General features: G+C 32.7%; 1 protein-coding gene across 1 annotated transcript; it reads right to left on the reverse strand.

Annotated features, from left to right (window-relative positions):
• Positions 1 to 5,975: 5,975 nt before the first annotated feature.
• On the reverse strand, positions 5,976 to 12,650 carry LOC149405095 (isoflavone reductase homolog). The gene is made up of 4 exons (XM_089606824.1): positions 12,110 to 12,650; positions 7,424 to 7,664; positions 6,602 to 6,805; positions 5,976 to 6,317 (listed from the first exon to the last, which is right to left on the reverse strand). The coding sequence occupies exons 1-4, from the start codon at positions 12,437 to 12,439 to the stop codon at positions 6,154 to 6,156; spliced, it is 939 nt and encodes a 312-aa protein (XP_089462950.1). The 5' UTR covers positions 12,440 to 12,650; the 3' UTR covers positions 5,976 to 6,153.
• Positions 12,651 to 20,100: the final 7,450 nt, after the last annotated feature.

A 20,100-nucleotide genomic window follows, 5' to 3' on the forward strand; every position in this document is an offset into this window, starting at 1 on the left:
AACATAATACATGCTAATGCCAAGGCAAATGGTAGATATCTTCAACTAGTTGGATCGAAAATTCCACCAATGACCACAGATCAGTCTGAAACGACCAGTAGAGAAGAATGAAGAGGCTGGAGGCAAGGAAACTAGAAAACGATGTCTGCAGGGCGGGCATGTGGAGGAGGACCGATGGCACGTGATTGGTCAGCTGGATCAGTGGGCAGCACAAACTTGAATGAATTTTGATTCTCTTCGCTTCTAGGTGGGTGATGAGATTCAAATATCAACAGAATAGGTGGTTTTGATTCAAAACCCTAAATCTGTGAATGAAGTTGGGAAATTTATGGACTTTATAGGAATTTTTAGTGAACAAATTTTCTGGTGATAAGGTCGGATTTTGAACCCAAAACTAGGATTGATAAACTAGGACTTAAGAAGGCTAATTTCGGAGGTGCTATGATACTATGTAAACATAGAAGATTAGAGAGGAAAAAAATGTTTTTTCTTATTCATCGTTCATGGGTATTTATACACATACAATTCTTTCATGTATAAGAAAGTAATAACTGCGTAATAATCTCCTAATAACTACATAATTATTCTCTGTAATAATCTCCTAATAACTACATAATATTCCATGACATCTACCAATAACTACGTAATCTCTGTAATATTCTGTAAGAGATATCGGTGCCTAGCGCCATAACATAATTCCCAGTTCTCGCACACTATTGAGATATCGAGAGTGTGCCAAGATCTTTCGTGGAGAACACAACATCAAATCTTCGAATAACAGTCTAACCACAGCGGGATCGCTGCTGAGAAACAGTGCATTGTAGTCGATGAAGAATTTATATCGATGTATCATGTGAAAAACTCAAGACAAAATCATAAATGTGCGCAAAACATCATATCATACGTATCTCGCATTGCCAAAAAAGTTCCGAGATTACTAGGATGTTGATAGACGAAGGTAGAGAAACTGTGACAGAAAAATCAAACAACGAGTATGTGAGGGGGATTAACGCATAATAAAGAAGTGAAAAGCCCGTCTCGACGATGTAATGATATCATCATTTCGAGTAGTCGTTATGTTCAGCTGTGTGTGGTGGTTAGCTGAGATGGGTAATACCGTGGGTAGAGAACAACATCATATTTTAATTCTGTGGTGTAAGTAGTTTTCAACTAAGACCATATATATTTTTAATCGTGTCAAGATGTATTTAGTGAAACGATCGATATAAATAACATAATACTTATAGTCATTGACTGAGATGACTAGAGAAGTTATATATCAGATAAAATAACATCTAAGGCTTTGTTTGGTGGAAATGAAGAAAATATGGGTGGATGGATTAAATAAGATGGAAAAGAAAGTAAAAGAAATTGGTAGATTATAATTTTCTCAAATGTTGATTGGTATAATAAGAGGAAAGATTATTATCCATCCGTTTGTTGTTCAGTATAAATATAAAAGGAAGATAATAATTAAATTTATATATTAAAATTACTTTTATACCCTTATATGGTTAAAGCTTAATATATATGAACTTATCTAGACAAAAACATATATATATATATATATATATAATACACACACACACACACATATATATATATATATATATATATATATAAGACCTATGAAGGCAATCGTGTACACTGTGATATAAAACATACAAATGAAGTACATATAATATTTACATATCAAGCGCGTAATCAGTGTTTAAACAAAAGCAAATATTTTAGAAGAATTCTAAATACTACAACTTCTTTGTAATTTCACATTCAAAAGATTAATAATCAAGCTATTTAGATGTCATATTTCTTCAAAAGCAAAATGCATTTTTCAAATAAACCAAAATAAACACTTGCCAACCACACTTTACTAAAAAGGTCTACGAAATTCTATAGTCATCACTTTCACAAAAGTGTTACTCCTTGTTGCTTTGAGACATTATCTTCATAAGAAGGTCAAGACGACGGTCACTTGGCACCGCAAAAAAGCTCGAATTTTGGAGGAATCCTTGATTAAAAATAGAAAAGCATCGAGTTGAATATGATCTGGAACTTCAATCTTCAATAGTTCCGCATAGACTTCCTCCTCTGAATAAATTTTTTGGTCGTCCCCTCTCTATTCATCAACTCTTTTTCAGCTATGACGTTACTTTTTCGGATTATGAGATTGTCTTCTTTCATCGCATCAACAACGCCACTTATACTTGATTGCGTAGCCTGCATGTGTTTATCAAATGAATCCATCATTGTAAATTTTCTTTTTGTACCTTTAGAGGAGTTTGGAGTTTGAAAGACTTGTTGATGAGGCTTTGGTTGATAGATATTAGTTGTGGTATTCTCATCAACCTCAAGATCGACAAATTGATTGCCTTCATCTTATCTTGTCATTTCTTAGCTCTCTCTTTGGCACTCATTGCATGTTCTCCGGTAGCTCTATCTTAGGAAAATTACTCTTATAGTTTGTCATAGTTTTGAATTGCACAATATCTCCACTTGTTTGCCTTAGGATTTTGCTACACATGCACAATAACATAATAAGTATTACTTTATAATCTCAATTTCACAACAATAACGACAACAATAAAAGATCATAAATTTAGGATTACCTCTATAAGAGCATTACAAACTTTAGATTCAGCCTCAAATAGCTTTGTCGTCGGGTTCCAAGAAAATCCACTTTAACTTTAAAAGGATCATGAATGCCATTGAAATTATTTTTTAATGTTTTGTTTCTATTTTTGAGGTGATCTTTATCAAACGGATAACTAAGCTCCTCTTGACAAATTTTGAGAACATTATTATATGTTGTTGTTGTGAAAAACCATCAATCATATTTACATTAACTTGTTGCTCCAACAAAGTATCGATAAATACAACATCCATATGTTCCGTCCATTTCATCGATTCCCTTTTTGTTTGCTCAACATCAAGGGCACTCTTTCTTTTTTTGGTCATGGCAATAATCTGATCACTAGACATTGCAAAAATAATATAAAAACATACAACAAAAATTATACGTCTCATTATATATCAATAAACCATCATAATACTCACTAACTCCAAAAGTAGAACAATATAATTAGAACATAATGCACATAATATCAAACAAAATAAAAGACACAAAAGACATCATATCAAACAAAAAAAAAAGTCATGAAAGACACAATATCAAACAGAACATGAATATGACCTAGCATATATATGCATAAAATTATTCCATAATCATTAAATAGTCTTGCCACATGACTTGTGCTATATTATCCCTCAAGGCAGCCCATTTTTGGGCATCTTTTCCATCATTGGGTACATTGAGGTATTCATCTTCTTCCGATTCCTGGTTCATGAGTTCTTAATCTACTTGTCTAAGTAATTCATCATCCGGATCTTCACACATTAGATAGTTGTGCAAGATAAAATAAGCTAGTACTATTTCTGTGAGTGTCTTGATAGGATAAAATAAGCGGTTCCACTCGATATGATAGGAAAGCGGTTTTTTAACACACCAAAATCTCTCTCTATGACATTGCGCAATGATGCGTGTCGAAGATTAAACAGCTCTTCTTGATTTTCAGGACCATGTTGCGAGTACTCTTTCAATTGATAGCGCACTCCTCTAAATGGGATAATAAGTCGACTCCGTAACATATAGCCCGCATCCACTAAAAAATATTTTCCTATATACAAAATAATTTTATCTTTATTTTTGTTAGCATATATAATATATATATTATATAATATATATATATATATATATATATATATATATATATATACACATACATAAATGTGTGTATCTACTTTGAGGAACCTTTGGGAATTATAAGTCTATCCTCTCTTGTTAAAGCATTTTTAATAATTCTTGAATCCGAAGCCATTCCTTCCCATCCAGGCAAAGCATAAGTGAACTTCATATCGAATCCACATGCCGCCATGATATTTTGTGTATGATATTCTTTTCTTCCCCGATATCGTGAAGCCTCATTTCGAGTTACTTTCACTCGGACGTGAATTCCATCAATTGCTCCAACGCAATCTTGAAATCAATACTTCATTTCTGACTAAAGTATTCATAGTAATCATATGAATTACCTAAATGATAATAAATAACTTAAAGTAAGGGTAGAATATAAAATTGTCAAGTATTTCCTTGGGTGTTTCTTCTCCGTCGGGTTGCTTCATAAAAGTATCTTCCAATGAAATGATTGCTTGCAACACTTCATGGAAATGCCTACTTATTGTCTCACCACTCCGACTGAAGAAAAATAATATTAGGCGGTTTTTGGCATTGTGTGATATTATGATGAGAAATTTCACCATTTTTTCCTCTACTATAGAGTTTGTTATCCTTGAGGCGACCCGATTGTCGAAGTAGATCACACAACTTAGCAAATGCAAAGGGACTCATTGGTATAATATCACGGCATTTTTCGTCAATGCTAAGCCGGTGTATAAGTTGATTCCTAGTAGTTTCACTATCGACACTACTATTAAGAAAGCTCGGGTCTACGTAATTGGAGCAGTAAAACAATTCCATCATGCATATTATTTCCACTATGTAACACACGAGTTGACTAGCAGCTATACGTTTTTGTCTTTCTCATTCATTCTTGAATCTTCTAATATTTTCTCGATATATCTTAATGATGTTCTCTACTAAATTCTCATCTTCATTGGTTGAGTTTTCTTGTCCTTCCATCTAAATAGGAAAATAAACTTGTAACCATAGTGCAATACTAAACACACAAAATTCAAACAACGGAAAATAAACCAATAACCACAAAAGTGATAGAAGTGAAATGCATAAGATTTTCAAAGTTTAGTTCCACCAAGCAAATAGAAACATTAGAGTTTGACTAAAACCTAGCTAAAATTTATATCCATAGGTGAATAAAAATTATTGCCTAAAGCACAAATAATTAGAACAAATGTACACACCAATAATAATAAAAATATGAACATTGTAAATAACAGAGACTATAATATTGCACATACATATGAGGTGAAAAAAAAATTACATACTTGTGAAGCAATGTATTAAGAAGAGTCTTGGAGAAATTAAAAAAACTTGCTACCGAAAAAGACTGTAACAAGAATATTACATAACATTAGATTTTTAAATAAATATGGATTAAAAGAAATAATATTTATAAAGAGAAATAACATTACTTGTGTATACAAGTTTTTGTCAACGGTGGAGAAAACAATTCACCATTGTTGTGAGATTTTTTTAGCATATTTTGTGTGTTAAGAGAGAGAGAAGGTAAATAGTCAATGGACTTATATCAATTGAATATTACGATTTTGCCATCAATAATATGGCTATTATTGTAAATCTTCAAAAAAACTTGTTATCTCATTTTTCAATCCGTCCAAGTTTGGAAAATGTGAGTCCCATTGATTCAAATCCTTCCAAGGATCCTTCTTATCCATCATCTCTTGTGTAACAAACACAAAAAATTATAAATCCATCCACTCAAGTTCTCTTATATTATTTCATCTTTCCTAAACCCCTCTTACCAAACAAAGTGTAAAGGACACGAAGAAGTAATAGCGGATGTGAAAATAGAAGTTTGTGACTTTTATTGATGTGACACAAATTACACGAGAATGAATTTTTTTTAATTAAGATGAAAAAAAATGATGAAAAAGTAACAACATAGGACCTATGAAACAAACAACATGGAAAAACGTAGATCTCAAATAAGTGCTCAAACTGTACGTAGCTTTTGTTCCCAGTTCGAAAACATGTACACAAAATCAGCGAACCCTTGTAAGCGTTAGATCCGACTCAACTTTAATTTTTTTTTTTTTTAATAACTTGTATGAGAGTTTTACCTTACCTTGTATTTAATTGCTCCGTGGAACTAAAAAAAACGTGAATTTTAGATCTTCAGTATTGGCAACAACATGAGTTGAAAATCTTAGCTCAAACATTCAGAGCAAAAACAATCTTGGCTCAAACAAACCAGAGAAATAAAAACCATCACAATTTATTACTTGTTCTCCAAATTATTCCAATCAAAACAACATAACAAATCATACTATTTCTTCGTCTTAAAGTAGAGTTTTCTCCTTCTCTCATTTTGAATATAACCCACACACAACAGCTTATAGATAATATATAAATATCATGAAATGATTTTTTTTTTGTCATAAATAAATTTTCAAGTATTGATCCATAGTGGTGTAGTTGACCTCTGGATAGAGTTGTGAAGCTTCTTCTCCGTCTTCTCCAATTTCAAAGTTGGTCAAACAACCTTCGTAAAATACATGATAAAAGTGCCCAACTCCCACTTGCTGTGCATAATCCAAATCTGAATAAAGAAAAGAGTTTTTTTATTTAAAAAAAGACCAATTTTGAAGATCGGATTTCTAAAAATATCGAATAATTTCCGAAATTTCCAAAATACTCATATTTTTTGATGATTTTGAAGTAAACGGAAAAAATGAGAAAATGCATGGTATTCTTGAAATTAATATGATTGAAACGGTATCATGAGAATTGACGTAAATAAAAATGGGTACTAGAGACATGTATAAATTTATCAGCCTTATATAAAGCAAAACATCAAAATAAAATTATTCTGTCTTTTGTTACCTTTAATGGAGTCAAGGAAGTCTTGGTCAGAAATTGTAATTTTTTCCAATTTATTTCCGGTCATGTTTTCCCATTTCTCGACCAATTGTCGCTGCGTTATTATGTTGCTTTGTGGTCTAAGGTACACCGTTTTGTTCAGTGTCCGAGGGTCGTCGATTGTTTTGATTGTGTATGTTGCCACGTCATCTTCGTCCATCAAAATTACTGCGGACATGAATACATGTACATGTTAATTCCATTTAGTGAATCCCCTAATTCTGATACAAACCAGATTAAAAGAAACCGGAATTTTGGCCTAACTACAACCAAACTTCCGTCTAGAACTAATACAAAAAACAAAACAAAAAAGACTACTTTCAGAGGGAAAAAATATTGAAACCGAAATTCCAATCCGTCATTGTTTCAACTTCCAAGAATCATTCCGTTCCAAAATTTAAAACATAAAATTTAGTTCCAAAATTTGAGACATCAGAACTAAGAATTTCATTATTATGTTCTGTATAGATCACGTTTAGGAGCAAAGTACCATTAAGTAGCAAATTTTCTAACTACAAAATACTATTTTTTTTTTCTAATGCGAGAATACTTTGTTTTCATTTCATGTTAAATATTTTTTTTATGTATGATAATCCTTACAATATGTAGTACAAAATTGTCTTTCTTATGAAAGGATTAACAAATTAAACCGATAATTTCAAGTTTTTTCAAAACCCCGTTTCCGTTTATGGCATCTAGCTAGGTAGAGCAATTATCCAAACTATATAATTAATTTCTTTTTTTTTTTATTATATTAATAGTAAAATTAATTGAGTATGGATGTACCTTTTGCATTGCCATCTCCATATATAAAAACTTTTTCCTTGGGAGGAAGAAGAGATTGCATTTGGCCGAGATTTCCGGCGAAATAACCAGCAAAGCAATTTGCGGAAATATAAGTGAAAGGGATATTGGCGTCTTCAATCGCTTTCCTAATTGTCATTTTCTCGTCAAATGTCACTTTTCCTGGTTCTAGGGCATGTCCCATTTTTGCCGGATCCATACCAAACTCCGACGGCAAAAAGCGCTACAAACAAATTTATTTTGCATAAGAATAATATATAATGATTAGCTGTTCATTTCTCCTTTTAGTTTGGCGAGATATAGATATTTCAAACATATATACTAGATCTACCAAAAAAACAAAATCATGATCTTGCACAAATTATTGACACTTTTTTAGCCATCGACTGTGATGATGATCAAGTACTACAGGTCCATAACTACATGTTTTATTCTATGTATGTATGTAATAAGTATTTGCATATAATCTAGATAATAGATTGTTGTCAGTTTCTTAGTTCCCGTCATCGGCCTAAATTGTATGTGCATTGTTTGTATACATATTGCTCTGTTAATAATAGCTTTTTTTTTCCGTCGCATTTTATATCATGTATTGATTTATTATATATAGATTGTTTTGGGGAATTTTTTTGGACGGGAGTGTTGATGGACTTGTGAGTTTTTGTACTAAAAAGTAAAGAACCAAGCTATTGCAATTTCGAATTATTCTGTGATGGATAAAAAAAAAAAAAGATAAAAAAAAAGTTCGAACAAAGGTATTTGACATTCCTTTTCAGGACCATCCTCTAAGTCATGTAGGTAATTTAGATTAAAATTTGAAGAATTTGTTGCAATTAGTCAATTTCTTATCTTATTTTAAGATTTTAGTCAAAGTTTTATTTTAATAAGAAAATAGACCATCAGCTCGAAGTAAATTAATTTAACAAAATCAATGAATTAATAAAAAAATTAGCGATATAAGCCACATAAACATAAGAGTTTTCGTTTTAGCCAACGTTTTATAAATGTTTCGTAAACTAGAAATTTACTTTGCGTTTTTTGTTATTTTAATGGCGTAAATAGATTTACGTGACTATTTACAAACAAATTACGAAACGTTTACTGCTTCAAAATTTATAACGTTTCATATGGCTAGATAGTCACTGGACTTTTAATTAAATTTATTTTGGTCAGACTGAAGTAAATTAAATTAACTAAAACAGTTAATTTAATTTATTTCGATTTAGTGGGCTATTTTTTTTTAATAAAATGCAATTTTAGTTATTTTTTTTAAAGGAGGGTGAGTTAATTGACTACTAATTGTCCTTTATAATTGTAGTCTAATTATATTAATTAAAAATTTTAAATTAAGATAAAACATATGACGAGAGACTAAAATTAAGTTATATATTTAATACTATAATTTTAATAAAATTATTAAATTAATTTCGAAAGATCAATATTATTTAAAGTAAATGTGGTCCCGAAATTAATTTAATAGGGTTTTTTTCTCTCTGAAACTTTTTCAGATCTAGATCCAGATCTAAGCCTTCCTTTCTTCCTCCAGGGCTGTTGCTACTGGCAGTGGATCTCAGCCACTCGCCGTCCAGCGTGCGGCTCCGGGGGAGGATAGACATGGACTTCGATGAACGTGTGACGTGGTCTTTGCGACCGGAAAACCCGAGAAGACGGTTTAGCGAGGTGTCTCCGGCGACTAGGGGGTATTGCGGATTGTGGCGGTGGTGCGATGTACAACGTCGGCGATGACGGTGTTGCGGCTTGCAGTATCGACGGCGATGTTGCGGCGTGCAGTGATAGTGCGACGTGCAACGTCTTCGGTGGTGGCGTGGCGGGGTCCTCTACAGGTGGTGCGAAGGTGTGTGTTTCTGTCGTTGGTGGTACGGAGTGAGTCGTCAGAGCCGGTGGTGCTTTGCAGGGTTCCGTCTTCGGAGGTGCAGAGCAGGTCTTCGGTTCCGTTCCCGGAGGGGTCACTGCCTAAAGTGTCTCCACTTTCAATGATCCAGCGTCGGTCTTTGTTAAAGATGGCGGGGGCTCGGCGACGGTCACCGAAAATGGAAGTGTGGGGACTTTCTCGTTTGTTCGATTGTCTCTCGCTTTCCGCGAGCAAACACGTAATACCAAAGTTGATTTCTAATTGTATTTCTGTTTTTTTTTTAGTTTACTGTTTTTTAAGACTCTGTTTGGTTTTGGTAATATGTATGTTTTGTTTTTTTTATTGGAGGCGGAATAGCCGTCCTTCACCATGCCAGTGTGGATTTCCTGTTAGATTCGTGTCTATGCAGGCTGAAGAGTCATCTTCTTCATGGTCATCGGACCGCGGTAGTTTGGATCTCTCCATCAACCATTGTAGGTTTATCGAAAGAGTCAAACGTGTGCTCAATTTTGAATGTGCTCTTTATTATTCCTTTTGTCGGAAGTATGCACAATATGAGCGAACACCTGTATTAGTGTTAGATTCATTCCGATCTAAGTCTGTATCGTGTAAGATGTTATTCGTCTGTATCGATGAGTGTTCTACCCGTTTTTTAATGAAAGCTTTGTGCAATTCTCAAAAAAAAAAAAAAAAAAAAAAAAAAAAGATCAATATTATTTGACATTTTCCTTGATGCCAAACGCTAAGCATAACTAACAATTTATTTCGTGCAGAAGGGACGTAATCTTTCTTTATTCAGCATTACAGGAAATGAATTAGTAATATACGTATTTTTTTTTTTAATGTAAGAGATATATGTTAGTGATGTTAATTCAGTTGGCATCCAACTCAATGACAATTATACTATTTATAATTATAGGCACCTAACCTCTACAAACTTTGGATCCATTAAATTAACAATCAAACAGAAACACCCAAAAAATTTAAAATTACGAAACAAACTATTCAACAAACCAAATTGAAGATATTCGATGGAATAATGAATCATTGAAACGCTTACGTTACAAAAGGGGAAAAAAAATCATAATTGTAACGCAACATACAATTAGGATAAAATACGATCAATAATGTGGAGATGGGACGAGGCTCCTTTTCAATTAAAAAACAAATAAATAAATAAAATTAACAGGGAACGCAAAAAGCTTGGCATGTGAAGAAAGTATATGGCCGCATTATAAGACCCCATTATTGTTGAACCTTTTTAATTTGGTTGTCAATAATATTTTACACAAAAAGCATATCGCTTTACAAATGGGTGTTCTTTAATTTGTATTATTATTAGGAAATAGAAACCAAAAACTGTCATTACGCAATCCAACATTGAAACGACCGATAAAGTATGTCAGATCTATATACTATTTTATTGTGATTTTACGTTAAATATAGTGTAAATATTTCACCAATTTTCATTTTATTTTACTAGTATTACATCATATTTTACTCTAAATAAATATACTAAGAATTAGATTAAGATTTTCATTTATTAGCGACTACTTACATGTCTAATTATATATATTATATCATTATAATTTATTTATTAATTATTATGTGTAATGTTTTCTATAAATTGAATATAAATTATTTAAAATTAACAATGAAAAAGTGAAAATTTGATAAAGATCAAATGCAACATCAAATAGGAAAAAAAAAACATAAGTATGGAGATCATATATAGCTGATAATTAAATTACTACTAATATACTCATTCAACAATTGAATTAAACTCAACAATAAAATAATAAAAAATACAAATAATCATAGTAAATATTATAAGTTGTAATGAAGAAAATAATTTATAAACGCACATTTTTTAATTAAAAACATATTAATTAAACTTGAATGAACAAAAACATATATCTTTAACTATGTATTATGAATTAGTTAGATCAAAATAATGGGTAAATATTTGATGTAGTTTTTTTTTACATAGAATTAACATTACACAAAATTTAGTGTAATATTATTTATTTGGTGCAGAAATTACACCGTTTATGAAGTTTTTATGTTATCATTGGAGAAACTTCATTTGGTAAAAAAATTACACCATGTATGAAATCTTATGTTATCATTGGAGAAACTCATCTTGATTTATGAAATTTTAGAGTTTTATTTTATTTTATTGAAGATAGTCTAAAAACATATCAATAATATGGTAAGTTTAAATGTATATATATTTTCCGATATTTTATATTTAAAGGTAAATTTTATATAAACAAATTTATATAAAATGGTCTAAGTTTTAAAACTAAATAATCATTAAGACAATGGTCAATATTTTTAAGATTTTTTAGGCAAAGTAGTTAATTTTTTATAGTCAAATAACTAAATTAGGTTAATCATATAAATAAAGATTTATGGACACATGATGCTTTTAAATTTTTTTAAACTTAAATATTTTACAAATTTTTAATAACTTCTAAGTTCTAACTATTTTTCTAAATTTACTATATGGATACATGATGCTCTTAATTAAAAGCAAATCATTCACAAGCACATCTTAAAAAAAAACACTCAATTTTAAAGAGCGCCAAAAATCATATAAATTTAAGACCAGAAAGTCTGACTTTCTTTACGACTAAAAAAAAACCTCATGCACAGTTTTGTGAGCAGAAAAAAAAATGATTGCATAAAAAATGAATTTTGATCCCCTAAATATTCCAATACACGGATAGAGTATCTTGGATTAGTCAACACAACAATAGTATAAAAAGAAGAGCAGAGCATATATAGCTTACCTTGACATTTCCGGCTTCTTTAATGGCTTCGACGAGCTCAAGCTGAAGCAGAATATTATGGCTCCGGAAATGAACGCCTGATATGGCACAGATAACGACGTCGGCGAGTTTCACGGCGGCGACGAGGCTTTGGCGGTCGGAAAACGAACCTTCGACGAGGTGGGCACCGAGCTTCTTGAAGGAGAAGAGAGTCTGAAGCTTGTCGATGTCGAGACCGATCTCTGCTCGCCGGAGAACGTAGGTTTCGTGACCTTGTTCTAGGCTTGCCATAACTATCCTCTTCCCTATGTACCCTGTACCACCAACCACCAGAACCTTGCTCTTACCCATCTTTTTTTTATTACTTTTTATTTGTTTGTGATCTTTCTAGGATTGGGAAAATGTTGTTGATTATATAGTGGCTTTTTTTTTTTTTTTTGGGTGGTGCTGCTGAGTAATATTAGAGGTTCCTTGGAAGGACCAAGGATGGGTTTAATTGTAGCGAAAGTCACTCTTGATATGTTTGTTGAAGGATATACTCGTAACTTCTTTCATGAGGAACGGAATGATATATATATATATATATATATATAGGACAAGTGTCATGGTTATATTTAAAAAAAAATTGAAAATGGGGTTGGTGTGAGGTTTTAGAAAATAGTATATTAAAATACAAGGAATAATTATGTCGCTGCCTTATAGATTATCACAACTCTTTTTTTAAAACAAAAAAAAAAAAAAAAAAACAAAAAACAAAAAACGTCACGTGAACGTTTTTATATACGTCCATGAGATTTACTAGTTGTCTTATATTTGTTTGTTACTTTATACCGTATAACTAAATTTATATCGTATAACTAAATGTTCTGTAAACTATTATTAGGGACTTTAAAAAAAATAAAAAAATAAAAAAGGAGCGCCACTTAAACTTTTTTATAATATCAAATATGTTGCAACTAATCAATTATCTATTTCTTTTTAAGATTTAGGTCAAGTTTCATTTTATTAAAAAATAGTCCATTACACCTAAATAAATTAATTAACTTAATCTGATTAATTAATTTACTTTGGTTTGGAAAATTATTTTCCGAAGTAAATTAAATTAACGTAATCAGTTAATTAATTTATTTCGGTCTGATGAACTATTTTTTTTAATAAAATGAAACTTTGACTATTTTATATGAACTATTTTTTTAATAAAATGAAACTTTGACTATTTTTTATAAAAGAAAGTGAGTTATTGGAAAGTAGTCCTACTTAATTGTCCCTTTATATGATTGCAAATACATCCGTGAGATTTACCCGCTTATATTTGTTTGTTACTTTATATCGTATAACTAAAAGTTCGTAAACTATTATTAGGGGCAGAATGAGAAACTAAGTTAATAGAGGGTCAAGTGTGTATGATGAAATTTTAGATGACAAAAATAATTATAAATTTAGGGGACTCAAAAATTGAAATTAAAAGAAGTTAACAGTTTTTTTAATTTGTCATACAATATTACCTAGTTAGATTCTTAATTATGTTAATACTATTAGAATAATATTGGGAAGAATTTGTTGCAACTTCCCTAATTTTTTTAATATTTGAGCCAAAATTTTATTTTGTTAAGAAAATAATCCATCAAATCGGAGTAAATTAAATTAATTAAAATATTTAATTTAATTTATTTCGACCTAATGAGCTATTTTCTTAATAAAATTAAATTTTGAGTATTTTTTAAAAGAAGGGTGGACTATTTTCTTAATATTTGTGGGAGCTTTATAGACAATTCGAAAAGAATTTTTTTTTCTTTTATTTCAAAGAAAACTAATAAACAAAATTAGGAGACAATATTGGAAGAACAACAATTACAAACAAAATTAAAACCGGACTTAAACCTTGACCAATACTACAAGATCATAGTAGATGACATTGATATCTGTAAGTCGTTTATTACTCTTTCATCGGGTTTTGGAAATATGGACAACGGCCACTCAGGATAATACAATGACGATGAGAAGGAAATAGAGGTAATATGCTTTAATCAATAATCAATCTTATACAGATTACAGATATGTCTTAATATTTTAAATTTGATAAGTGGCCTCATTTTAGCATTTGTCACAAATCAGCCACTTATTTAATTAGAAATCATCTTTATTATTTACTTTTCCGTCAAATTATAGAGGTAATATGAAAGGATGAAGTTTTAAAAGTGGTGTTTACGTACTTGCACTCGAATTTGAGGTCGTGAATTCATATCACGACTGAGACAATATTTCCCTTAAAAATTGGTATTAAAACTGTTTCTAAATAAAAGTGGTATATAATTACCACTTTTTACATATACAAACCACTATTTATAGATTTATACGATCTTGTTTGGTCTCACCTATATCAAAATAATCCTCTTCTATCAAGATTTTCACGTGGATATACCAAGTTTCAATATGGTGGTCTTTCATTCGTTGTAATTTTTTTTTTTTAGATTTAGTGATCATTAAACGAAAATCGATTGTTTAGTTAAACTATCATTGACTAGATTTGGTGATTTATTGACTATTTTACTAAACAAACATAGGGGTGTAATCTAGTGTAAATAGATTTTTTCATGTGCTATCAACTCGAATCGTTATATCTTTCAAACTCAAACCAATCCGATTGAAATGTACAACCAAATCAAACCAAACAAAAAACAATCGATTTGGTTTGAATTGATTTCTTTGGATTATTTTTCTAGACACACAACTTTATAATTTACATAGTACGAACGAGATCGATAAATGATAAGAGAGTATTTGTAAAAAGATCAAGTGATTTTCATTTTCTGATTGAAGAATTACAAAAGGAAAATAACAGTATTTATACTGTAGAGTTCCGTACTCAACAAAGAAGAAAGCCAATGTGGATTTATTACAAAAAAAAATATAAAAGGAAAAACGACGGAAAGTAATAAACGACATAAAACAAGTGAAGCGAATGATAAGAAACGACATAATAATCAGTCCTAATACGCCCCCGCAAGCTGGACTCATGGTGGTCGAAAGACATTCAAGAGGGAAAGCTTGGAAATCAAGAGGCAATGTTTATCAAGAAAATTGATGTGCGAACGCAATCAAACCAAAAAGAGATTGGCACTCGTGATTGAAAATACAAGGCTCTAGCTAAGTTGAGTATGTGCTGATGTTTTCTTTCTACTATAGAGTTTTGCTGCGGAGTTTCAACACACAAAAATTGATCTACAATTCCTTGTTTGTGGAAGAAATCGGCAAATAAGCTCTTTTGCATTATCTGGTCTGAAAGCTTTAATCACTTCATCAAACTGAGTCTTCACCATTGCTCAGAATCTCGGAATCAAGGCATGAACATCAGACTTAGCTCTCATAAGAAATATCAAACAAAACCTTGTGGGATCATCGACCAACGTGAGAAAGTACTTATAACCTTCATAAAATGACACATCATATGGTCCCCACGCATCACAACGAATTAAATCAAAAGCATGATCTGAGAGCCTATTATGAGCATGATCTGAGAGAAATTGCTCAAACTACCACCTTCTCACTAACTTTTTCCAATAATCCACCAAAACATAATTTTGGCCAAAAATACAAGTTGGCTCATTGTGAAAAACCAATTTTACCCTCCACTTGAAATTTTCTTTCAATCTCACACATACCTCTCCAAACTAATTAATAACATCATTTAATACCATTTTATTATATCTATAATTAATAACCTCATTTAATATCATTTGTTCATTTATCATTTAATATAACTTGTTCATCTCATCTCTCTCTCGTCATTCACTCTGCAGCTAAGAAAAAAAAACCTCAAAACCAAAAGAGAACCAAAACCCTAGATTTGAGCTCACTCAATCCTTACCAAAGTTGAGCTGACCCAAACCCTTGGATTTGAGCTCCGACACGCTCAAGGAAGCACGACCAAAGCTCATAGATCCGGTCACGACGAAGAACGTAGCTCCGACCAAGCACGTAGCTCCGATCCTCGTCCAAGGTTAGTTTTTTTTTTCAAACTTTTTCTTGGTTTTTGGGTGTGTTTATTATGGGTGTGTTTGAGATTGGCCAAAAAATTAGACTCTTTTTGTTCTGGGCAATTTTTATTGTTTTTAGGCGAAGTTCATCAGTTGTTGACATCAGATGTCAACAGTTGACGCAACACTGAGGTGGTGGTGGTGGTGGTAGGTCTTGTTCTTCTTCCTCCTCCTCCTCTTCTTCTTCATTTGGATTTTGGGATTCACGATAATGTTGCTCGAATACTTGAAATTCTTGAAAAGCCATTTCGGATGGCGGAATTTGAGCTTGATAGGCTTGCTCGAGATCCATTTCAGGGTAGTATGGCACTTGGGTGTTTGGAATTTCGGTGAATTCCGAATGGTTGAAAGTAGGAGCAACATAATTTGGATCGAAGGAGTATTGGGTGTTTGGGTCGGGGGCGTTTTGAGATAAGTGCAACCAATTTTCTTCAAAACGGTGCATTTGTTGACCTCGGGAAGCTCTTCCCCTTCGACCTCCTTGGTTGCGGGATGATGAGGCCATGAAAAAATGAAAGCGTTAGAGAGAATTTGAGATTAAAATCGAGATAGTGTGAGAGAATTTGAGAGAGTTTGAGAGAATTTGAGAGAGTTTGAAGGAAATGTGTGAAGAAAATGAATGAAATTGGGGGGGGGGGGGGGGGGGGGGGTTATTTATAGATTTTAGAAATAAGTGGGTAAAAAAAAAAAAAAAAAATTCGGCCGAAACTCTTTAACGGCTCTATTTTAAACGGTAAAAAAAAACGGCTCTTTTTTTTTTGCCGTTGGATCTTTGCCGTTGGATCAAAGATCCAACGGCCGAGAATAAAAAAAAAAAAATAACGGGACTAACGGGATCACCGGATCCCGTTAGCCAAAGTAACGGGACGGGAGTCCCGTCCGTCATCCTTAACGGGATGTCCCGTCCCGTTACTGTTCATACCGGTAGCGGGGATTCCGTCCCGTCCCGCTACCGGTAAGCCAGGTTTAGTTGTGACCCACGATTTTATGCTCAAAACTGAGTTACCAAGTTTATGCGTCCTTTATTAGCTTTACTATATGCATTAGTTGCTTGGCTGATTGGACTTGCATATTATAGTTACCTTTCAACTCGTTATTATGCCAAATTAGTTGAACAACCATCTTAGTATACATTTAGTAATTCTCAAAAAAAAAAAAAAAGACCAATTTACAATTCATTATTGGAGATGGAAAGGGAGTCAATTTCATTATTGGAGACGGGAAGGGAGTCGATATGGACATAGATACGTGGTTGGGAAATGGAGACGTGTTAATCAGGAATTTAGAGGAGGGGGAGTTCCACCTCGATGATGGCTCCTTTCTCAGGGATACCTTATGGAAATCAATGTGTGCTATGGATTCAAGTTCATTCATTATAAAAAAAAATTATTTGTTTTGAATACTAAAAAAATCCAATATCATGATTGTTCTCATGATCAAGTTATTGAGATAAAATAGGATAAATATGATGTATGTTACACTGATTATTGATCATTTTTAGATCAAAAGTTAAATTTTCCCTATCAGAAGTACTACCTAGCTAGGCCGTATAGTTTTATCAGTTTATCTTTTATGAAGCAATATTTTATGTTTAATTACTTGAAAAGACATTAGAATTGATATGCTAAATACATCTTGTTATAGCTCTGATATAACAATATATTAATAAAATTGAACATGGTCATGTACAAGGCCAGCCCAAGGGGTTATCTGGCCTAAGCAAAAATGAAAAAATTAGGATTTTTAAATACATATAAAATATATTATAAAATAATTGAGCCTTTTACATAATAGTTCCATTTCTGGTTTTTTTTTTTCTTCTAAAGTTCGGGGCCTTTTTTTATAGTCAAGAAAAATAATTGGACATTTTTGTCACTAAAAATTTGAGGCCCGGCCATGGCCTAATGGCCAGGTGGCCATAGTCATGCATGAAAGTCGGTCAATTAGAACTATAGGCGGATTTTTTTTTTTTTTTTTTTTTTTTACAATGTGTACAAAGTCTAAATGGTTAAAGAGTTAATTTTAATCAAGATATGTATTGCACGTAATAGAGAAACAACCAAAGGTAAAGAAACCGGTGATTATGAAATTAGGAGAAGTTTAACCAAAGTTTGCACCTTCGTCCCTATTACATGTTTTAGGTCCCCTTTAGTTTTATATAAAGGGTTGTTAGAGGTTGCCGTTTTATGATGTGAGTGTAATCTTACAACAGTATATAGGGGAAACTGACCATGGATTCGTTTTAGTTAAACTCTTGGTTGGTACCGAGATCTATGGGATGACTCGACTAATGGTTGTGCTTCGAGACTTGTCGCTCTCAAGCCGATTATACGCTCGTAGTCAAAGTGTTAACCTCTTGTTCGAGTTAAGTTCATCGATCTCAATGAGGTTGACTTTATCGACCACCCGATGACAAATTGGTTGTTGCCATAATATATTTAGTGCGTTTCTTAGAGTTAATTACCCACAATTCAGGTTGTAATTGTGTGATACAATCTTCGTCAAGTTTTGAATTTTTCTTTGAGCTTATTTTTATTTAATATTTTTATCAATACATTGAGCCTTAAAAAAAAGCAGCAGGATCTCTTCATCACTTCATATTTTTTCCTTGGAATAATTTAGGAACGGGTCGGAGAAAAGTGAGGTTTTATTATAAAAAAGGGAACAATACAATTATCTTTAGATGAAGTTAAATTTATTTGTGTATGGTTGAAATTTTGGGAACTATAATATTTTTCTTTCAGTGGTATAAATAGCACACAATTATTTTTGGGATTTGGACTTAAATATTAGTGAAATTGGAGATTTTTTTTAAAAAAAATTAACCGAAAGATTAATCACGACAAATATAATAGTTGCCCATATATATGTCTGTATAGTAATAAATCCACGATTCAATGACTTTCATGTCAATAAGTTCTGAATCTAATGATATATATATATATATATATATATATATATATATATATATATATATATATATGGGGCCACTAGTCTATTTGTCACTGTTTTGGTTGAAAAATTTCAATTTTACTAACATTTGAGTCCACCTCATAATTTTTCGACTACGCAGATTATCATTAATAGTTTGTTACTATTTAGTCTAAAATACATTATTCTGAGTTTCTGACATAGATACCCTTTGGAAGCTCTCGCTCCCGCCAAAGGTCAAACTCTTTGCGTGGCAGGTTTGTAAAGGGTGGATTCCGGTGAAGGAGTGGCTCTACCGTCGTAAGATCTCCGACTACTCTCGCTGCCATTTTTGTCGTGGCGGACCGAAAACGGTTACTCACGCGATTTGGGGGTGTCGGTGGGTTCGTAAGATTTGGAAACTTACTAGCTTCGGGGAGGTGATTAGAGATTCTCACGGGGAGGACGCCATTAGCATCTTCTCAAAAGCCATGGAGTCCGTTGAGATTAGTAATCTTGAGTTCTTTGTTATTTTGGTTTGAGAAATTTGGAACCATAGAAATAAAACCCTCTCCGAGAACACTAAGTGGTCCCCCGAGGCGCTTGTGGAGTGGTCCGGAGATTTTCTCGAGGCGTTTAGAGCAGCGAATAGGAGTCCTTATCCCATGGGCAGCAAGAATCCGTACGAGATTTGGCTGCCTCCGACTCCCGGCGTCATTGCGGTGAGTGTTGACGCAGCCATCGACAACAAAAGCAACCGATACGGGACCGGTTGTGTTCTTCGAGATCTTAAGGGGGTGGTTGTGGCGTCGGAAGTCTCGGCCAAGCCCATGGGTTCACGCCCCCTCTTGCCGAGGCGTCCGCCATCCTCCGGGGTCTCGCACTTGCTAAAGACTTCGATTGTTCCCGAGTGGTGGTTCAATCCGATTGTTTACAAGTGGTGCATGCGATCAAAAACGGAGCCTTGCCTACGACGGAGCTAGGCACCATCTTGGAGGACATTAAGGCGAGTTTACTTGACATTCATGATTCTAGTATTATTTTCATTCCTCGTTCTTGTGATAA

Source organism: Urtica dioica, chromosome 2 (assembly GCF_054948205.1).
Source record: "Urtica dioica subsp. dioica isolate 48M chromosome 2, U.dioica_male_clone48M_v1_H2, whole genome shotgun sequence".
Classification (NCBI taxonomy): Eukaryota; Viridiplantae; Streptophyta; class Magnoliopsida; order Rosales; family Urticaceae; genus Urtica; species Urtica dioica.

Bases quoted from the DNA above. Each gene is read 5' to 3' on its own strand.
- LOC149405095 (XM_089606824.1), bottom strand. From the start codon at position 12,439: ATGGGTAAGAGCAAGGTTCTGGTGGTTGGTGGTACAGGGTACATAGGG. The intron at 7,665-12,109 runs GTAAGCTATATA...ATTTGTTTGTAG, and splicing joins AAGAAGCCGGAAATGTCAAG to CGCTTTTTGCCGTCGGAGTT. The intron at 6,806-7,423 runs GTACATCCATAC...TCATGTCCGCAG, and splicing joins TGGAGATGGCAATGCAAAAG to TAATTTTGATGGACGAAGAT.